This window comes from Ictidomys tridecemlineatus, chromosome 1 (genome assembly GCF_052094955.1).
Source record: "Ictidomys tridecemlineatus isolate mIctTri1 chromosome 1, mIctTri1.hap1, whole genome shotgun sequence".
NCBI classification, from domain to species: Eukaryota; Metazoa; Chordata; class Mammalia; order Rodentia; family Sciuridae; genus Ictidomys; species Ictidomys tridecemlineatus.
Window position 1 is genome coordinate 75,538,803 of NC_135477.1, and position 19,925 is coordinate 75,558,727.

At 43.5% G+C, this 19,925-nt stretch overlaps 1 protein-coding gene across 1 annotated transcript in view; it reads right to left on the reverse strand.

Moving 5' to 3' along the window:
* The window catches only part of Alox5 (arachidonate 5-lipoxygenase), a 60,211-nt gene that overhangs the window by 14,550 nt on the left and 25,736 nt on the right, over positions 1-19,925 (reverse strand). Inside the window, exons 4-6 of the mRNA XM_078042773.1 lie at positions 10,619-10,741; positions 2,046-2,152; positions 1,017-1,189 (exon numbers count right to left, since the gene is read on the reverse strand). Coding sequence (XP_077898899.1) covers positions 1,017-1,189; positions 2,046-2,152; positions 10,619-10,741 — 403 coding nt within the window. The remainder of the gene's footprint in view (positions 1-1,016; positions 1,190-2,045; positions 2,153-10,618; positions 10,742-19,925) is intronic.

Below are 19,925 nucleotides of genomic sequence, written 5' to 3' on the forward strand. Positions count from 1 at the left end.
TAAAGTTGTGTCTCCCTTCTCAAGCAGAAGCCCTGTAAAGGCTTTGCCTATTTGTACTTGTGTGACTCAATCTTGTTTTTATCATCATCATATCAAAGTTCTCAGAGTCCAGCATCAGTAATGTCTGGGGCTCAAGCAAATCCAGGAGGAGGGGGCTGGAACTGTTTGCACAGGGCCAGGGCCCTGCCCAGGGACTTTGGCAGGGTAGGTGGCCCTCCAGAGTAAGGTGGGCAGGATATTAGGGATGAAAGGTTTGTTTGTCTAGATCTCCAAAGTGAGATAGGCACACAGACAGGGTAACCACAAGCAGCAAAGGCCAAATGGACAGCTGGGGACAGGTAGCAGGGGCTGGTGGTAGGAAACCCCAGTGTGCCAGAAAGAGGCAAAGGATGAGATGTTGAGACCAGCAACACACCTCATACAAGATGCCTGATGCTAAATTCCACCAGATTCAGGTGGAGTGGTTTGAAATCTTTCTGTCTCAAGACTATGTCAGCCTCTTAGAGCCTAAGGTGGGGAACTGAGCCTTCACCTCCTCTCCTGAGGACCTGGAGAAGACTGGGGAAGGATGAGGCAGGAGCAGATGATACTAACATTTCTAACTAGAATGTTAAGAATTCAGCCCCCACCTTGTTCTTAAACACAGCATGCTTCTTTCTCCAGTTTTTTTCACTTTGCAAGGTGGGTGATCATTTGAGTAAAAACATCTGTCACAATGCTTGGCCTAGCACAGGCCCCTCGTCAGTGGTAGGTTTTGCAATTATTGGTATCAAAGTTGACAATATACTCCCAAATGTGAGCATCCTGGAGAAACATCACCTTCGATTCCTCTTTTGGTCTTACACAAAACAGTCAGCACAATGGCCAGGACTCTCATTAGCGCTGCTGCCAGGAAAAGGAAGAAGCCATTGGCTGACCAGACAGGTCTGGAGATTATGGTCTGGGTACCGGTGAGCACTGGTCAGCAGGAAGTGACTTCTGCCTGACAAAGCGTGGCCTTGACAGCCTGTCCCTACCTGCACCTCCTGCTCCAAGCTGAGCTGCCGCTCTAAGCTGCACTCCACCATCTCTGTGGTCACTGGGAGTTTCTCAGGCAGCTCCGAGCAGCGCCTGATGAGCACAGGGTTGCATCCATTTAGAAACTGGTAGCCAAACATGAGGTCTTCTTGCCAGTGTTTCATGACTCGCTCTGGGAAAAGAAATGAGGCCCAACATGAGCCTTGAGCAGAAGGCAGCCAGGGCTGTGGTCCTCATGACTCTGTCCTAGAGCAGAGGATCTGCTGGGTCCCCTCTCCCGGGTACAGCCTGTTAGCCACAGGCATCACTAGCCACACCCAACTGTATGCCTCTGCCAGCCACTGGGTCAGACTATGACGCCATCCTGTCTTCCCTGAGCTGGCTCTTAGTGTGGCTCACACTCCTCCCAGAATACCCACCCCTCTCTAAAGAACTCAGGTCCTTCAGCCCATCATGGAGGGAGATGAGGGGAGTAGAGGGTAGTGATGTGAACCAAAGTGCTGATTTCAACTGTTCTTTATCCAACCACTCCTTAACTTTCTGTGACTGTTTCCTTCCCATGTCATTATTGCCAATTACCAAGACCACTGTTCCAACAAAACGCATCTTGGTTCAAAGGACCTAACTTCACTCTTTTTTTTTTCTCTTTCCATCTAGCTTTGCTTTTACGTAAATGCTTAAAAAAACAAAGCTAAGTCTTGACTTCATTGAGTCCAGAAGCACCATGAATTATTGATTTCTGTAAAGAAAAAGTTATATATCAGATAAGGAAAAATATCATTTTTTTTTTGAGACTTTTGATGACAAAATGAGGTTGAGGGTATAGAAGCTTGAATGTTTAAGCAGGAGTATGGGTAACCGCAAGTTAGGCAAGTGGTGTAGGACAAAGCAGGTGGCTAGCCTGGATGATTGGTGGCAAATCCCCTTGACCTGCTGAGCTACGATCCTTGCTAACTTCCTGGTACATCTTGAACAGAAAACCAGCATCCCCCTCCCCAGTACTGCAAAATCCCCAAAGGCACACTCACCAGAAATAGTGTTGCTGATCTTGACAAAGATTTTCTCGAAGTCAGCAAAGTCACTCCAGGATGACTGGAACATGTGCATGAAACGGTTGATGAACAGATTCTCCATTCTGCAGACCAGGAGACAGGTCACCCTCACACATGCCACTGCACATCCCTTTCAGGATCCTTATGATACTCCCAATCAGCTCCCAGCAGCAAGTTATGGTTTTATGGAACCAGAACAGAAACTTGCCCCTAGACCTGATGCTCTTCCTACTATACCTCACCTATAGAAGAGACCAGGCCAGTTCCCTCCAGAACCGCCTAGTGCCTTACATTTCATTCATGAATGTGTTCATGCATTCATTCATCAGGCATTTGCTGCTCCCACCTCGGGGAGTCAGTTCCTGAGCAAGTTTTCAGGGACAAAATGTTCTACCTTCTATGCAGCTACTCAATCTAACAGTCTGGATTTGGAGGGATGAGTTCAATTGAGATGATCCTTATTGACCTTCTGCCTAACACTGGCTCTGTGCATGGGACTGAGAAGGATACAAGTTCAAATGCTCAATACACAAGACAATAAAATAAAAACCCAAGACAAGAGCTTACTAAACTCAAAATGCAAATTTTAGGTAAAAGAAAGGAGATGTGAGTGGCCAGAGCAATCCAAGAGGCATTAGTGAGGAGGCAGTGTATGTGGAATGCATCCAGAAAGGTGAAGAAGAAGAAAAAATCTTCCCTGCCTTCCTGTATGACCTAAGCAGGGTGCAGGACCGAGCCTTGGAGTTGTATGCTTCTCACTGTGGCACACTCTGCCTCAGTTTATCACTCTGGCACACACAGCTGAGAGTCGTGAGGGCTTTCTTCAGCAGGACTCTGGCTGCCTCTCAGGGGTCAGGTCTCTCTACCTGCTTTGTCCTTTGCTTGAAGGGTTCCCCCTGCCTAGAACAGTCTGCACTTCTCTTTCTTCTCTACTATGGACTGAACTGTGCCCTTCCTCTTCCTTTGTTGAGCCCCTAACTCTCAGTGTGATAGTATTAAGAGATAAGTATATATTCACAAGATTGGGGTCTTGATTAGAATAAAAAATATTCCATGCTTGTATGATTATATCAAAACGGTCTCTACTGTCATGTGTCACTAAAACAAACGATAAAATAATTTTAAAAAGCGATGAGTGAGACCTTAGGGAGGTAATTACATTTGGATGGGGTCCTTATAGGAGATTAGTGTCCTTATAAAAGGACACACCTTGCTGGCTTTCTCCCTCCCTCATCCATACCACGTGAAGGTTATTATCTGTAAGCCAGAAAGCGAGCCTTTGACAGAACCCATGTCTGTTGGCATCTTCATCTTAGACTTCCAGCCTCTGGAATTGTGAGTGCCATGCTCTCTCCCCTGTGCTAAGCAGCACTCCTCACAGTTTTGCTGCAAACTCAAGATCATGAATATGTGCCTTAGGCACCCCAAGGGCGAGGGCATGACTGCATTGCTCAGCACAGATCCCATGCCTTCAGCATGCAGAGGGGCTCAGGGAACATTGCCTCATAAACTGAAAGATGCCCTAGATGCCTGGTGGAGGGAGCCATGCAGTGGAGCTCTCCTAGTGGGTTTTCCTACTCACCACCTTCTGTGGGTGATGGGCAGAGCCAGGTCCATCCAGAGCAGCAGCCCTGAGCACCAAGAGCCCAGCACCATGCTTGGACTCAGCCCTTGGGTAGTAATTTCTCTAGGGCTGAGCTATCAACATATAAGGTGTTTTTGTCAGAGGCAAGGTTAGGAGTCTAGCAGCCTCCTTGAGCCTCCTGACCCAGCAAAACCGAAGGACTGAGGTTGGAGTATTCTGTCCAGAGTGAAACTGGTTGATGGGATAGAAGATTCAGGGATGTCGAGCTCTGCTTTCCCAGGGGAGACAACCTATGGACATGTAAGAGGCAGTTTCAGAACCACTGAAGGAAGGAGCCCTATGGACCAGCAAGGGATGCTAGGAACTCTCCTGGCCTTACTAGACCCAGGAAAGTCATGTGAGGGCCTTTTGAATTGTTCTACAGTTCAGCAAATGCTCTGCTCCTTTGTACTGGCCATTCTGTCCCCTGGGAGGGGATCTTTGGGCTACTCAGGAGAGGTTCACGGGATCATGGAGGCTGGAGACCTTTGTGAGAGTCAGTTTATATAGAGGATGTATTGGTGCACGTTGCTGGAGCACAGCCTGGGTAGTGGCTGGCTTTGTGGTGACTGCACACAGTAGATATTCAGCACCTTGGAGCTGTAGAAAGATGCTCTCCTTGTCTTTTCCTTGCCCTTCCCTGGGGAAAGCAGATATTTTCTACCCATGCTTGTCCTACTGCTCAGGGAAGACTCCTGCAGACTCATCAGCACTATGGTGATACAGTCAGGATCAAAGAATGCCCCAGCTCAGCTCCTCTCAGCCTCACTATCTCCTTCCTCATCCACAATTAGTCAGTCAGTGCCTTGGGCAAACCCCTTGTGAAGCTAGAGGAGTATACCCCACTGTGGCATCTGGAATCAGTCTGGATATGGAAAGTGACTTATTTCTGGAAGAGAGAGGCTTTTGGAGGCTCCTAAGATCCTGTCGGCTCAAGGATGGCTCAGCACTAGATGGTTCCCAGGAATAAGGTCCTATGCCTGGTGGGAAGGTGTGGGGAAGTGACGGTGAGTCATGTCTCCCCAGCTGGGTCTTTTTGACCTCAAAACAGAAGGTCAGCACTGAAACGGGGGGGGGGGGGTGGTGGCAGTAACCAGAGGAAGCCACATATTCAGAAGAAGTGGGGTTGAGAGGAAAAACATTTACATATATCCTAGAGGCAAAATATTTCTATATGGAATTTTGAGGACTTTAAAGATCTGTTTTTGTACAAAAGAAAACCCACATTCCAGATGTGACTTCTGGCTTGTTCAAGGTCACATAGATAGGTAAGGGCATAGCAGGTAAAGGCATAGCCAGATAATAAAAAGGAGCAGGAAATGACACCACAAGGTAGTGACACAGCCAGGGGAAGATGTGGATTCATACAGATAAAACCAGACAGGAACCCAGACTGACTCCATGGCTTTCTCCTGTGCTGAGCTGCTGGCCTGGGCTGGACACCAGCTGTTGGTGCCAAGAGAGGCAGGAACTCTTGCCTCCTCTGCTTCTCCCTGCTCCTTTGCTCCTAACAGCTTCTCCATTTTTCATTTCAGTTTTGCTGTTTGGGGTGGGGGACAAAGTTTACAGAGGAGAGCTGGCCCCCTTCCAGACACAGCAGGTGGCTTAGAGGAAACAGTTCAGCTACCCAGAAGTAGGGAGGAAGCCAAGCTGTGCAGAGCCAGTGGCTCAATGGGGAAGGCCTCCTGGGTGACCTCAGCCACAAGTTTCAGTCTTCTACCATGGAGACTAGTTAATAGTGGACAGAGAAGTACTTCCAAAGCATGATCTATGGGGGACAAAGGCTCTGGATATGTGCTTTCCAGCACACTATCCTCAGGATCCATGAATGCTGAGTGGATCTTCCTTTCAATCCACCAGGGGCTGCACCAGAGGGTCTCAGACTCTACATTCACCCCTACCATGTGCTGAGGGTCTGAACACAAGAATCTTCCATGGGGCTGGTAGCATCCCCAGGTCCAGGAGAGAGGGCAACTGAGGGGTACAGATCAGCACAGAACATAAGGGCATGGTCTAAAATTCCAGCCCAAGCACTTCCTAGCCACACAGGCTTGACAAGTCCCTGACCTTCATAGTGCCTTAGTTATCTCATCTCTGAAAAGGATCTAAAGATAGCCACTATCTCACAGGGCTGCCATAATATACAAAAGCATTGCTAGGTAAAGAGTTTAACAGATGTTAGTGACTATTACCCTGGTTATCACTTGTTGTTCATATTAATGTCTACAGCCCAGGTCCTTGTGTTCTAGGGGAACTGTTCTCAAAGTTGGTCTACAGCTAGCAAGTGGTTCTTTCCCTCCCCCTTGTTCCTCTATCTGATTTCTTTGACCCTTTTCTTTCCTTTCCCTGCAATAAACTTTTCATAGAAAAATAACCTTTACCCTTCTGTTATCTGTCCGTGGTGCTAACACTTCAAAGTGGCCACAGCCAAAGGACCCTACTCATCTCTGATCTCCTCTGATCTCTGGAAACTTCTGACAAGTGATCTGTCTTTTCTTGATTCTAAATGTCTGCCCCTCAGTGTCTGTCCCTTGGACCTTGCCCCTGCTTCCAACCCCCATGATCATGCTGCCCAGGTACAGGAGATACTCCTTGTCCATCTCCTGCCTTGGCAGGCTTAGCTCCACTTCCCTGCACAAACATTTACCCTGCTCCTCCTGGGTTTATTTTGTTTTATTTTTATTTACTTACTTACTTATTTATTTATTTATTTAGTCGGATTCCCTCACTCTAGTCTACGTATCCAACAGGAAGACAGGATCAAGAACTTAGTCTTCTTTGCTGTCCTGCTCCACCCACCCAGGATATGAATCATTCTTTTGTCCAGTGTATCTACCCATTGGTGGTTTTGTAGCCATCTCATCTCAGATAGCTGATCAGTTATCAGATTGACTGTGGTGGTATCACAGTGATTGTGGTCAAGTAACCCTTATTTTAGTTAATAAGGGCCCCAAAGTGCAAAAAGAATGATGCATTTAAGTGACAAGGTAAAAGTTCATCATACTTGTGTATGCTCAGGAGAAAACACAGTGTGTATACAGTTCAGTACTGTCCACAGTTTCAGGTTTCTACTGGGGCTCTTGGAACATATCCTCCACAGATAATCGGGGGGCCACTATGGCATGAGAGGCACTGAGGTGGGGTGGCAATAACAGGGTAGGAGGTCTTATTCTCATGCAAAACTCATAGCTCTGCTTTCCAGAGTTATGTGAATGAGCTTCCTCAGCCACCCTCCTTTCCATCCCTTTGTGGTCACTTCTCATGCCCCAGCCTCTGTGCTTTCCCTCTGCCCCATATTGGCTCTGAATTTTACTTCCCCACTAAAAATCTGCTCCCTCTATGGTGCTCTGTCTCTATTCCCCAGGCTCTTGCCCTTCTGAATCCTCCCTCTTCTCAAAGGACTCCTCCATTCTCCCCTTTTGAGCAGCTGCCACATAGTTGTCCCTCAATATCTGTGGGAATTGGTTCCAGGATCCAGGACCTGGTGGTCTGTAGATGCTTAAGTGCATTATATAAAATGACTTGGTAATTTGCAAATAACCTATGCACACCCAAGAGCATAGCCCCACAAGCAAAAAGGCGAGGAAATGGTGGCTCAGGCAGAATGGATCCTGGTCTTCAATGCTCCTTGAGTTGAGATCCCCTAACAATTGCCTGGTGGTTGCAGGTTTTGTTGAGAAACCTGTCTGAATGGCCACACCAAAGGCCAAGCAAGGTGTTTGCAATACTAATACTTTAAATCATCCCCAAATTATTTACAATAACGGATATACTGTCAATGCTATTGAAACAGGCATTGTTCTGTATTGTTAAGGGACCAGAAGAAAAAGCTTAGTTTTATAGTTTATTTTTGGGAAAAATTTCAGTTTGCATGTAGGTAAGGAATAGGAGGAGCAGTTGTATATAACTGTCCTCCTTGAGCAAGCAGCACATGGCTGCCTAGGGACTGTGGGCAGGAGCAGTGGGATTGTTGCTTTCAGACCACATTCCTCTCCTCCCTTCCAGACCTCTGCCTGGTCTTAGCCTTACTCCCCTGTCCCTCACAGGGCTGCCATCTACTGCTATGGCCTTCAAGCTGGCTGCACCCTCTCGGCTTATCTTTTTTAATGACCAAGCTTATCTTTTTTAATGATAACAAGCCCGATGTCTTCAGTTCTCCCCTTAGCATCTTCCCATTGTGACTAGACCCTACACCACATCCTCCATCTGCACTGATCCCTGGCCCCTGTGTTCATGGGGCCTCTTCCACACCTGGGCTTCTCTGGCCCATGAAAACTGTCAAGGTCAAGCTTCTACAATGCAGCTCTAACTCCATAACGGCTTGTTTCAAACACTCACACGTCTCCCAATTTCCCTGTATGCAGAAAATTCAGAGTACTGACGGCAAACATGACGACTGCAGCTTGTGGTAGTGCATTGGATGCTGCCTTCCTGGGAAGATAGCTGTGGTGTGGGTTGGGTGCCTTATGGCCCCTGAACAAGGATGCTTCACACAGGACCTTTTAAGGAACTGTCCTCCACCAGTCACATCTGTTGCAAATTGCACAGAGGGTATATGGTTGAGCTTCTCAGTCACCGTTCTCCGGTCTCATGCACATTCTGCACTGTCTACTCTATCAAGAAGGAAGCTCTCTTTCTCAATTTCCTTTAAAGAGGCCATTCCCTTATCAGCCTCACCAGTCCTGCAATTGAGTTCCATGCTTCAAACAGTGAGTGCATAGACGATAAACACACAGGCTGTTCTTCCCTTAAAGCCACCAGGAAGTTTCACAACCCACTGGGTTCCCCAGCAGGCCTGACCTGGCCACGACACACCTTTGTGAACGGTGCTGTCCCCATCACAACATCCTGTCCTGTTGTCAGACCCCCATGTGTGTCTGCTTGGCCTGCCACAAAGCCAGACCAAATGTCCCTTGGCTTTGAAGCACTCCTGGGTCCTATCATTAAGAGAATGCCCAGGTGGAGAGTCTCTTTATGTACTTCTGTCTGAGGGTGTATCTGCTCAATGGCCAGGTGGTGGGTGCTGGAGGAGCACCCAGTGGGTCTCACTCCATTATTTAGAACAGGTGAAGACTAGCACTCTCTTTAGGGGTACCCTTCAGTGAATCAGCTCGGATGGCTTACATGGCCGCAATTTAGTTTCATAATCCTGAGTAGGAGCTGGGTCTTCTTTTCCAGAGGACAACATCTAGTCTCAGAGAAACTAGACGACATCCTAGGATTGCCCACACCAGCCAGAGCCCCTCCCCATGTGCACTCGGAGAGTAGGTTCCTCTGAGTTACCTTTGCCTCCCTAAGATTCAGCCCACATGGCTCAGAGGAAGGTCCTCTTGTCTCTTGGATCTCATGTGTCTGGGTCCAATGAGCCAGCACAGAGTCAGTGCTCAGCTGACGGTCCCAGCTGTGCTGTGCTAGGAGAAGCTGAAGGGCCTATCCCAGGGTTTCTTTGCTTTTATTTCTGCCAAACAGTCCCTCACTCATGAGGCTAAGTGACCAAGCTGATGTGGAGCAGGGTAGGCTGCAGCAGCACTGAAGGGATGGTGGCCAGTGTGGGCGGGGGTGTCAGGGCACAGGGGAGGAGATCTCACTAGGCCCAGGGACTGGCAGGAGCTTCTTGGAGAAGGGTCTGTCACCCACGTACTGGCAAAGAAGCAGGGAAGGGTGTTTGTGGCAGAGGAACAACATGGGAAAAGACAGGGGGCCACGAAGATGCCCTAGAGGTGACTCTGGATTCGCGTGGCTGGAGCAGCCTGGGCAGGTGCAGAGGAGAAAAGCCTGGGGATCACAGGTCCACTTGAATGGCTCTTAAAACCTGGGTAGACATACCTGGGATCTCACCTGAAATTGGGACCATGACTGAAGGATTTCAGGGAGGAGCGTGAAAGAATTATATTTGCTTTTTTTATAAGCAGCCTCCCAACAACTCATGAGCCATCCAAATGCTGTGGAAGCTCAGGGGAGCAGGCGGAAGGATATTCCCAAGAACACTGATACCAGGGAGAGATGATGAATCTTAGAGAGCAGGACAAGCTCCCTGAGACCCCAGCACATGGCCTTGATCTTACAGACAACTGGTTTGTGAGGGTGGGTGAGACCCATAGAGGCATCTAGGCCAGTGTTTTCAACTCTGGTTGCACGCTTGAGTCACCCAGGAAAATTGAAAAGATGCCCCAGCAGCAATGCAAAGACCACAGTTCAGTGGTCTATATGGGGAGGGGTGGAACAGCATGGAATCTATGATATTAAATGTAGATGGGATTGAGAATCTCTGGTCTTGGCTGCTGTGAGCCATGAAGGAGATGCATGAGGAGAGGTACCTGTATCTTGTGTGTGTGTGTCCTTTCTCCACAGTGAAGTGAAGTCCTGGGAGGTAGCAATACTGGCCCCTGAGTGGCCAGGTGGGTCACATTTAATTCATTTTGACAGAGTTGTCTGAGGACCTGTTCTGTGGCAGCTGCTGTGCCAGGCTCCCCGGATACAAAGATGACAATGACTTTAAGAATCACTGAGTAGACATAATAAAGGCACTGCCTGACCTTCACGCTACCTCCCTCTTTGCTTCCCTTCCTTTCTTTCATCCTCCACCCAGTGCCTAGACACTGTCCACCTTGATTTGGGCTTCAAGGAGATAAGATGTGGGTGGCAACTGCATGTTCCAAACAATAATGCCCACCCAAGGTGAAAACACAGCAATGCTTGGTGCCTACAGTCCTCAGGTTACGCCTGTGTTAGTACACATGCTGACCTGGGTTAGAGGTTATCTGTGGTAGTACACTGAGAATTCACTCTATGGCCAGGATATAATCAAATGCTTTGGGTGCTGCTCATCCAACCCAAAGCCCCCATGAGGAAAGGAGTAAGGGTCCCATGCCCAACCCTGGCTTCCGAGGGGGTACCCAGCATCCTTAAGTTCTCAGAAACTCACGCTTTGGAGTAGTTCAGGACAAAGTCCACTCCTTTCTCACTATCAAATTGGATATCCCGGGGCAGATCCTTATGGCATCTGGCGTCGATGCTCAAGGGGAAGCCAGGGTTCCACTCCATCCATCTAGCACGAGAAGGGAGAAAACTGCGTTAAATGCTAACCTTTGGTTTGGTCCCATCGGCTGGAGGCTGCCTGTGCTGTCTGCTATGTAAAGGTGGTGCCTGACATACCCACTCTACTGACTCTGCAGTGACTGAACCTGCATCCAGCAAGATACTGGGACTCCTTTCCAAAGTCCTATGGCTCTGACCATAACAGGGGGAGATCTGAGACTGGCTTACAGCCAAGGAATAGTGAATGGAATAGATGTGCACAAGTATATCAAAAACAAGGAAGGAAGCCTCAGGAGAACTCACAGTTTAGAGGCAACTTCAAACAACAATATTTCCCATAGCAGACACCTGCCTTGCTGGTCACAGGACGCAGAAGTGGTTAAGGCTGCCAAGCCACAACCAATGTGGATGTTCAGTGTCCTCATAGCTTGGTCAGTGTGCACCCTTGGACTGTGTGCATGTTCTGCGTGTGGTGGCCAAGGAAAATGGGACAGTTCTGATGCCTTCACAACAGGACTGCAAGGCAGTGAGAAAAATGGTGAGGACCCCAGGCGCAGACTGTGGAGAGGCTGCTCTTTCCAATCTATGAGCCAACAGCAGGTTTAGAGATTAGTATAATTAAAATTGTTCCCTCCCAAAGGGAACCATGCACTAAATCCAGTAAGAATTTTGAGATCCTGGTGCCCTTGAAACTATCTTTTAGCATTGGACACTTGTGTTTTACTTTCCTACTCTATTTTTCCTTTGTTTATTTATTCACCAACCTGAACTGTGAAAACAAGATAAAAAAAATGGTGTTCATTTGTGGGGGGTAAGAATAATAAACTAGTATTTGTTTAAAAAACAAAATTCACTCTTTTTTTTTTTTTTTTTTTTTTGGTACCAGGGATTGAACTAAGGGGCACTTAACTGCTAAGCTACAACTCCAGGCTTTTATATTTTTTATTTGGGACAGGGTCTCTCTAAGTTGTTTAGGGCTTCACTACATTGCTGAGGCTGGCTTTCAATTTACAACAGGCATGTGCCACCATATCCAGTCAAAATTTACTTTCTGAGATTTCAGATTTTTTCACTTGAACTCCTGACTTTCTTTTTTAATCTCCTGAGGGAAAAACTTGAGAGCATTAAAAAGTCTAGGCTGAGGCAGGAGGATCATGAGTTCAAAGCCAGCTTCAGCAAAAGCGAGGGGCTAAGCAACTCAGTGAGACCCTGTCTCTAAATAAAATACAAAATAGGGCTTAGGGATATTGCTCAGTTGTTAAGTGCCCCTGAGTTCAATCCCCAATATACCCCCCCTACACACACACACACACAAAAAGCCTAAAGTACTTTTAATAAAATCTTCTGTTTTACTGTTATGAAACTCCTCATGTTTTTCATGGTATTCTGAGCCCACAGTCTCTCTCGAGGATCATAAGAAGTGACCAGGAACCAGACAGAGTCCCTCCAACAAGAAAGGCATTGTGGAAAGTGCTTTCTGTTACATGGTGCCTTGCATTTCCAACTGTTGGCCTACTTACATCGCATCATTCTAGTTTCTTAGATTTGATAACATTCTACTTCCTTAAATTTATTTTTTTAATGATTTGTATGCTGATGCTAGTAAGAGAAAAATGTGGACAAGTACACAAATAATTTCCTTTTGTTTTGGAAAATCATTCAAGGTATCACCAATATAAGTTAAAATTGAGACAGTCATTTGGGATTCCCACTGGTAGTAACTACTTATTAGATAATTATCATTAGTCATGCCAATTTAAATTACTAATGACTTCCTCCTTGTCACTGGGTAGCTTATAAGCTCTAAGCAACATTAAGAGCTTACTGGACCTATATTTTTCAGTGATCCCCAAAATAACATACATGCCAGCAGACGGCATTTACATTTTAAGTTGAGAGTTTACTTAGAAGAGAAGTTGGGAACATTTACTCAACAGACAAAACATTTTCTCTGCCTGTCCTTCCTCATTCTCCATGGGATGCAGCGCCAATGGGCAGAAATACCCTACCTTGAAAGGTTAAGAGACGATGGGGCCCAGAGTATAGAGATGGGACAGTTTGCTAGCAAGTTTGCTACTGTCCACCTGAAACCAAACCCCTATGCTCCTTCTGCTATGGCCTGAGACATCCTGACAGGCTGACCCACAGGAACCAAAGGCCTCACACTCAGACAAAAATAGGCAAAGAAAAAAAATATACTTCACTAAGGAAGATCAAGAGGAACAACTAGGCAGAAGTAAGGAAGAAGCAGGAAAGACATTTGTGTGTGTGTGTATGTGTGTGTGTGTGTGTGTGTGTGTGTGTGTGTGGAGAGAGAGAGAGAGAGAGAGAGAGAGAGAGAGAGAGAGAGAGACACAGAGACAGAGACAAAAAGATAGAGAATAACTTAAGGAGATGCAAATAGTATAATTCAATGTAAAAAGACTTTTCCAGACACAAATGTGGTTTCTAAGTTAAGAATTTAATATGGAAATAGAAAAAGAGAATAGTCACTCTAAGTATGATCGGTCTCCTAGAAGACAAAATCAATTCATTCTAGAATTATTGAGCACCTCTTAGGGCAGGAAGTGTTACATGCACAAATAGAAGGAAATGTAACAAATGCAGAGCAGAACGACAAAGAAATTGAAATCAAGAGTGAAACTATGAGAGAAATGAAGCCCAAACAAAGAAAATTTAAAATGCAAACAATAAGAAGTCCAGAATGAGAGAGGAACACATGGAGAAGTTTTTTTTTTTTAAATCAAAGAAATAGAAGAAAACATCTTTAAACTGAAAAATGATTTAAATATTCTCAGTTCCAGAAAAAATTATACTATTACTATATTTCTCATGTATCACACTGAAGTTAGGAAGGCTGTGTCATTTGGGAGTCCTACGGTAGTAACTTCCTATCAGATAATTATCATTAGTCATGCCAATTTAAATTACTAATGATTTCCTCCTTGCCACTAGGTAGCTTATGAGCTCTAATCAACATTAAGAGCCAAAAGTTTACCAACATTGCTTTTAAATCATCTTCTAAAAAGTCAAGTGATTGGTAGGGACAGGTGAGGCACAGACTCAGATATACTACCATGTGCCCTTCTGAGGAAATCAACTGAACAAGTACAACTACATACAAATTAAATTCAAATGAAGCACAAACTCCTGAATATTATACTAAAGATATTATTCTCATCATTTGTACATTTGCCTTTAAATCATTTTATATTCAATATGAAGTATATCCATTGAACCCCATGTTCAAAAATCTGTAATCGTTTGGCTGTCTTGACATCCATTCCTGTTTCAGAACACATATATTCACACTTGTAGTCCTACTCATTAAGAAGTGAACATTCTTTTAATCATACATAATTTTTGATAAACATATAGGCTCTCTTAGCAATACACAAACACACTCATTATGCAATACTAAACCTAATATTACCACAATACTTAGAGCTATTTGGAATCCATGTCTATACGTGAATATATAATGCCTTGAATATTTAAAACATCATTTAAATTTTCCTTTTTAAGTTCACAGGAAATACATTGTGTCTTCTTCCTTGATATATATTCATGCATCATCTAGGGAAAAAATTGGTACACATAGAACACACCGTATATCTTTCCCTATCCAAAACACTATAGTTTTCCAACATTAGAAGACGTATGGTGAAAAATTATCTGATATACATATTCATTTCATAACAATAAAATTCTGAAAAAAAAAAACAACAAATGTAATCTTAAATAAATAAAAATTACTTTTTTGGAGATTCCATCTATTCAATATGAAGAATAACAGTGGTGTAAATTATGAAAAATAAAAGACAAAATTATTGTTCTAATAATGTGGCCAAGTAACTAAGTAACTACAAAGACTCACTAAAAGTAATCGAGATTAGAACCAACAAAATAGTTCAGTAAAGTGTCAATACAAGGTAAATATCATTCAACCTATTTAGTTATTTCAAAAACTTCTGAGGTGTTTATAGCAGCACAATTCACAGTAGTCAAATTATGGAACCATGTAGGTGTCCACCGATGGATATAAGGATAAAGAAAATGTGAAATATATAAAATGTAGTTTTATTGAGCGAAAAAGATAATCAGAGCTATGCCATTTTTGAGAACATGGATACAATTGGAAAATGTTGTGCTAAGTGAAATTAGACTTCAAAAGTGAAGAGTCTTAAGTTTTGTCTCATATATAGAAGCAAGAGAGGGAAAAAGAAATAAGAGGAACCTCATGAAAATAGAAGAGAGACCAGTAGACTAGAGGAAGGGAGTCAGAGGAGGGAAGAAAAGGGAGGAAAGGAGGGTATGGAGGAATGAAATAGACCAAATTATGCATTGTGCATGTATGAATATATCACAATGAATCCCATTATTATGTGTAGTTAAAATTACAAGAAAACAAAAAACTTACAAGGTCATGCTGTGACGTGTCTCATTCCCCAAAGGTTCACATGTTGGAAGCTTACCCCAGTGTGCTTTAAGAAGTGGGGCCCAGGGGAAAGTCCTTAGGTCGGTGGGGACTCTGCTCTCATAACTGGATTAATGCTGTTTGCAGGGAGTGGGTCAGGTCTCATGGGATCAGATTAGTTCTAAAGAGAGCTGGTTTTATTGTAAAGTGAGGCCATCCACACTTTGGTCCCTTTCTGCTCATGGTTGTTTTCCTTTCTGCTTCTCTGCCATGTTGTGATACAGAGGTTCCTCACCAGGATGCTGGTGCCATGTGGTGTAGGCACACCAGCTACCAAAATTATGAGCCAAATAAACCTCTTTATAAGTTAACTGGCCTCAGATAGCTTTTCATAAAAACATAAAATGAACTAATATAGGTAACTATATCATTTCCTCCAGCTTAAAGATGAGGGAATTGAGGCCCACAGGACCCAATTATGGGAGCTGAGCCCCACACTCTATTCCAGGCCCATGCACCCAACCGCTATCCTGTGCCAGCTATGTGCCTCGGGCCATTCCCAGTGAGCAGCAAAGAATGTATTATGCAATAAATGATGCTGGGAAAGGTTGACTCCTACTTCACATCATGTACGAAGACACAGGGTAGATGGATTAAGAGTCTAAACTAAAAACAAAACTATAAGAGTATCAGGCAAATACATAGAAGTATTTGGGTAATATTGGCGTGTGGAAGATTTTATTAAGCAAAGTAGGAAGCTCAATGGTTATAAAAGATAAACAGTACATATTAGTTTAACTCTAGATAGGGAAGAGGGGTGGGAGGGGAAGGGAGGGGGCAGAGGGTTAGGAAGGATGGTGGAATGTGATAGACATCATTATCCAAAGTACATATATGAAGACACAAATTGGTGTCAACATACTTTAAATACAACCAGAGATCTGAAAAATTATGCTGTCTATGTGTAATAAGAATTATAATGCATTCTGCTGTCATTTATTATTTAAAAATCAATTTAAAAAAGACAATTTTAAAAAACTGAAATATTTTGTGACAAAAACAAACAAACAAATAAAAAATGCTATACATATAGCAAAGATAAACTACACTTTTATATAAGTAAGAGCTCCTATAGATATTAAGACAAGAACTCACAGAGAAATAAAACATACAAACAGGCAATTTAAATAACAGGCAATGGACAGGGGAATGCAGATTAAAAACAACACTATGGTCTCAGGGATTTTTCAACTGTCAAATATTGAAAGAATAGACGTCATAAGTTATTGGCAAAGTTATGAGAAAAAGTTCTTTTTTTAACACAATCAATGGGACTGAAAACATTATAATATTTTGTAAAAAGAATTTTTGTCAGTATTTCTTACAATAAAAAGTGCTGACTTGACCCATCAATGGAAGTTTTGGAGATGGACCTGCTAGTGAAGCACTAGTACATAAAAATGTTTGCACAGGTTGCCTCTTTACAGCACTGTTTGCAATGTCCAAAACCAACATACACACAAAAGGGAAACCTGCTGAATGTCTGTCATTAGGGGGATGGTTGGTTGAGTTTACGGTACATACACATGAAGCAAGAAATATGTGGCAATTTACAAAGAGGAAAACAATGAGATAGTGTTTCACACCTGCGTAAGATGAACAAGAATTAAAATGTCTCAAGATGGGAAGTGTGCTGATGATGTAGGTAAACAGCAACCATCAGGGACATCTTCCAAAGGTATAATTTGGCAGAACCTCTTGGAAAAACCAGTCTTCAATATCTAGAACACTTAAAACATGTGCAGTTTGCAACCCTGCATGTTTACTTCTAGGAAAACTCCCTAGAGTAACTCTCCCAAGAGAACACAGAAATATATGAAAGCAATAGCAGGAAAGTTAAAGACAGCCCACATTCTCACCATCTGAAGAGCCAATGAGCATAGAGGATTATGCATACAATGGTACGAGGCTGGGAATGCATCTTGGAAGGAAAGCCCTTGCCTAGCCTGAGAGAGAGCCTGGGTTCACTTCCTAGCACTGCCAAGGCACAAATCATACAATGGTTGGCTATACAGAAGTCGAAATTAAGGAACGACATCTATCTGTGTCAGCTGGATGCTCTTCAAAACATAGAGGTGAGTGAAAATGAGAGGCAACAGAGAGATTAGGTTAAATGATGTGGATGGCAGAACACACAAACAGCTGCTGGGAGTGTGTTTGGGCGTCACACTCACAGTCTCGGGCCACAGGGATACAAATTGGCTCAGCTGCTCTCTCTCCCTGCATTATTGAGCTAGGGAAGCAGACCAGCTGGATATGTGGCTTTCTGATTTATTGGGGACTATTCTTTGTCATCCCTTTGCTTCCAAACTCTAATATGGAAGCCTGAGAATTCATGTGAAAGAGGAACTCCAGGATTGTACAGATCACACAAAGTTCAGTGTTTCCTGAAGGGAAGCAGAGGAAGGAGTCTGAGAAAGTAGAAGGAGAAAGAAAAGTAGAAGGAGAAGAAAAAATGACAATTAGGTCTAAGAAAGGGACAAAATATCTCACACATACATACATACACACACACACACACACACACAAATCCTCTAGTCCTCTCTACAAATCCTAGATTGTGATGATGTTAAACAGCTTCCAAAGACTCTTGGTAGGTGAGTGGAGAGCAAATCTACTCAGGTTCCCACTAACTATGACTCAGGTATTAAGGCTGATAACAAATTAATCTTATGGACATTTTAACCCAGTTCCACAAGCTACAAGTGCCCAGAGAATTAGCTATAAGGACTTTGTGCAGATACTTGAAGTTGGAAAAGAGACCAAAGAAGAAACATAAAACTAAAAAAAACCCTTTGTGATGGGAGCAGCATTCTAAGACAACACCCTGGGCACTGTACCAGCTGCAATTGCCTCAAAACACCGTGTGATGAGACTTGCACATGAGTCTCTAAAGCAATTGGAAATTTCATATGTCCTAAACACAACCCACAGTAAAGTCAGATCACAGTGTCACACCTGACACTACAGGCATATCAGTTTTATTTGTAATTTTTTGAGTGAAATAGAATATATAAATCTATGTAGGCATGTATATGTGTATATAGGCACACACGTGCAGAAATATGCACAAAATACCTGTCTCGCCACCTCCCAATGAGAACATTACCATTACCCTCAACCCCTAGCCCTTGTAACTATCATGTTTACTTTTTTATATGTTTGTTTTTGAGACAAGACTGGCTTTGAACTCCTGGGCACAATCTTCACATATCAGCTTCCCAGGTAGCTGGGACTACAGACATGTGCCACTACATCTTTACTATTATGATAATCACTTCTTGTTACTCTTTTGTTCTTTCCACTACTATACATTACCCAAACTTTATGGATTGGTTAAACATGTTGTATCTGACTTCTTCCCTTCAACATTGCATTTGTGAAGTTCATCCCCATTGCTCTCTAAAATTATGAGTTTTTTAATCTGCTCTGCTGTTGATAGGCATTTGGTTGTTTCCATTTGTTGGCTATCAGGAATAATGTTGTTGTTAACATCCAGGTGCATATGCATATGTATTTGGATCTAGGAATAGAACGTCTGGGTCACAGAGTGTACAAAAACTGCATTTCCTAGAGATTATATACTGCCAGCAGTATATGAGTGTTGCCATCTCTTCACATATTTTTAATACTTGGGTATTGTCAAACTATTGGCATTTTGCCCACCTGAATTTTAAGTAGGAATTCACTGTGGTCACATTTCTGATTCCTGTGATCAGCACTAAAAGCACATTTTTGTATATTTGCTTTCATATTTTGTGCAGTGACTGGTCCCACTGCTTGCACATGTTTCACTAGATCAAAAGTCTCATTCTTACAGATTTATAGGAATGATTTATGTCCTAGAAGTTCTAGGAATAATTGCCCTGTCAATCACTCCATGACTAGTCTTCATCTTCACTCTCTCCTGTTTTGTGTTTGCTTGCTTTTTGAATCAAGGTCTTGCTATGTGGCCCTGACTTGTTTTGAACTCCTGGGCTCAAGGAATTTTCCCACTTTGCCTTGAAAATATCTGGGAACACAGTTTTGCACCACTATGCCTGGTGAGGTGTCTATCAATAAATAGAAGTTCTTCATTTTGAGATAGGTGAACTTGCCAATTCTTTCCTTTACAGTTAATATGTTTTTGAGTCTTATTTGAAAAAATAAATTTAACCTGGAGACTATGAAGAAGAATCTAACAGTCTAAAAGTTTTATAGTTTTGCCTTTAACCTTTTAAGTCTAATCAATCCCCAAGTTGAATTTTCTGAATGACAAGAGGTGCAAACAAAGTTCTTCCTCTACATTTCCTCCTCTCTTTTTTCTCCACATTGGCCTCTCTCCTTCTTCCAGATGGACATGCAGCACCCAGGAACATTTATCATCAGTGCCCTCTTTACCATATCAAGTGTCCATGGATGTATGGCTCTGTTTCTCATTTCTTTATTCTGTATTGTGGAAATGTTTCTAACATAAAGGGGATGCAGCTAAAGGTTTTGAGGTTGGGGCAATCACATTCTCAGTGGAGTGGCTGCTCAAACAAAGGATGAAGGAGGAAGAGCTAGGAGATGAGATGCTTTTACAAATTGGAAAAGTTGAAGGAAAGATTCGGGGGATGGTATTCAGAGATTAAAAGTATTTGTTGAAACGGGAACACCAGCCAGGCTGGTGATTAAGTCAATTGTGCTGCATTCATGCAATGGAATATACTAACATGAACACTGGAAGGATTTTAAA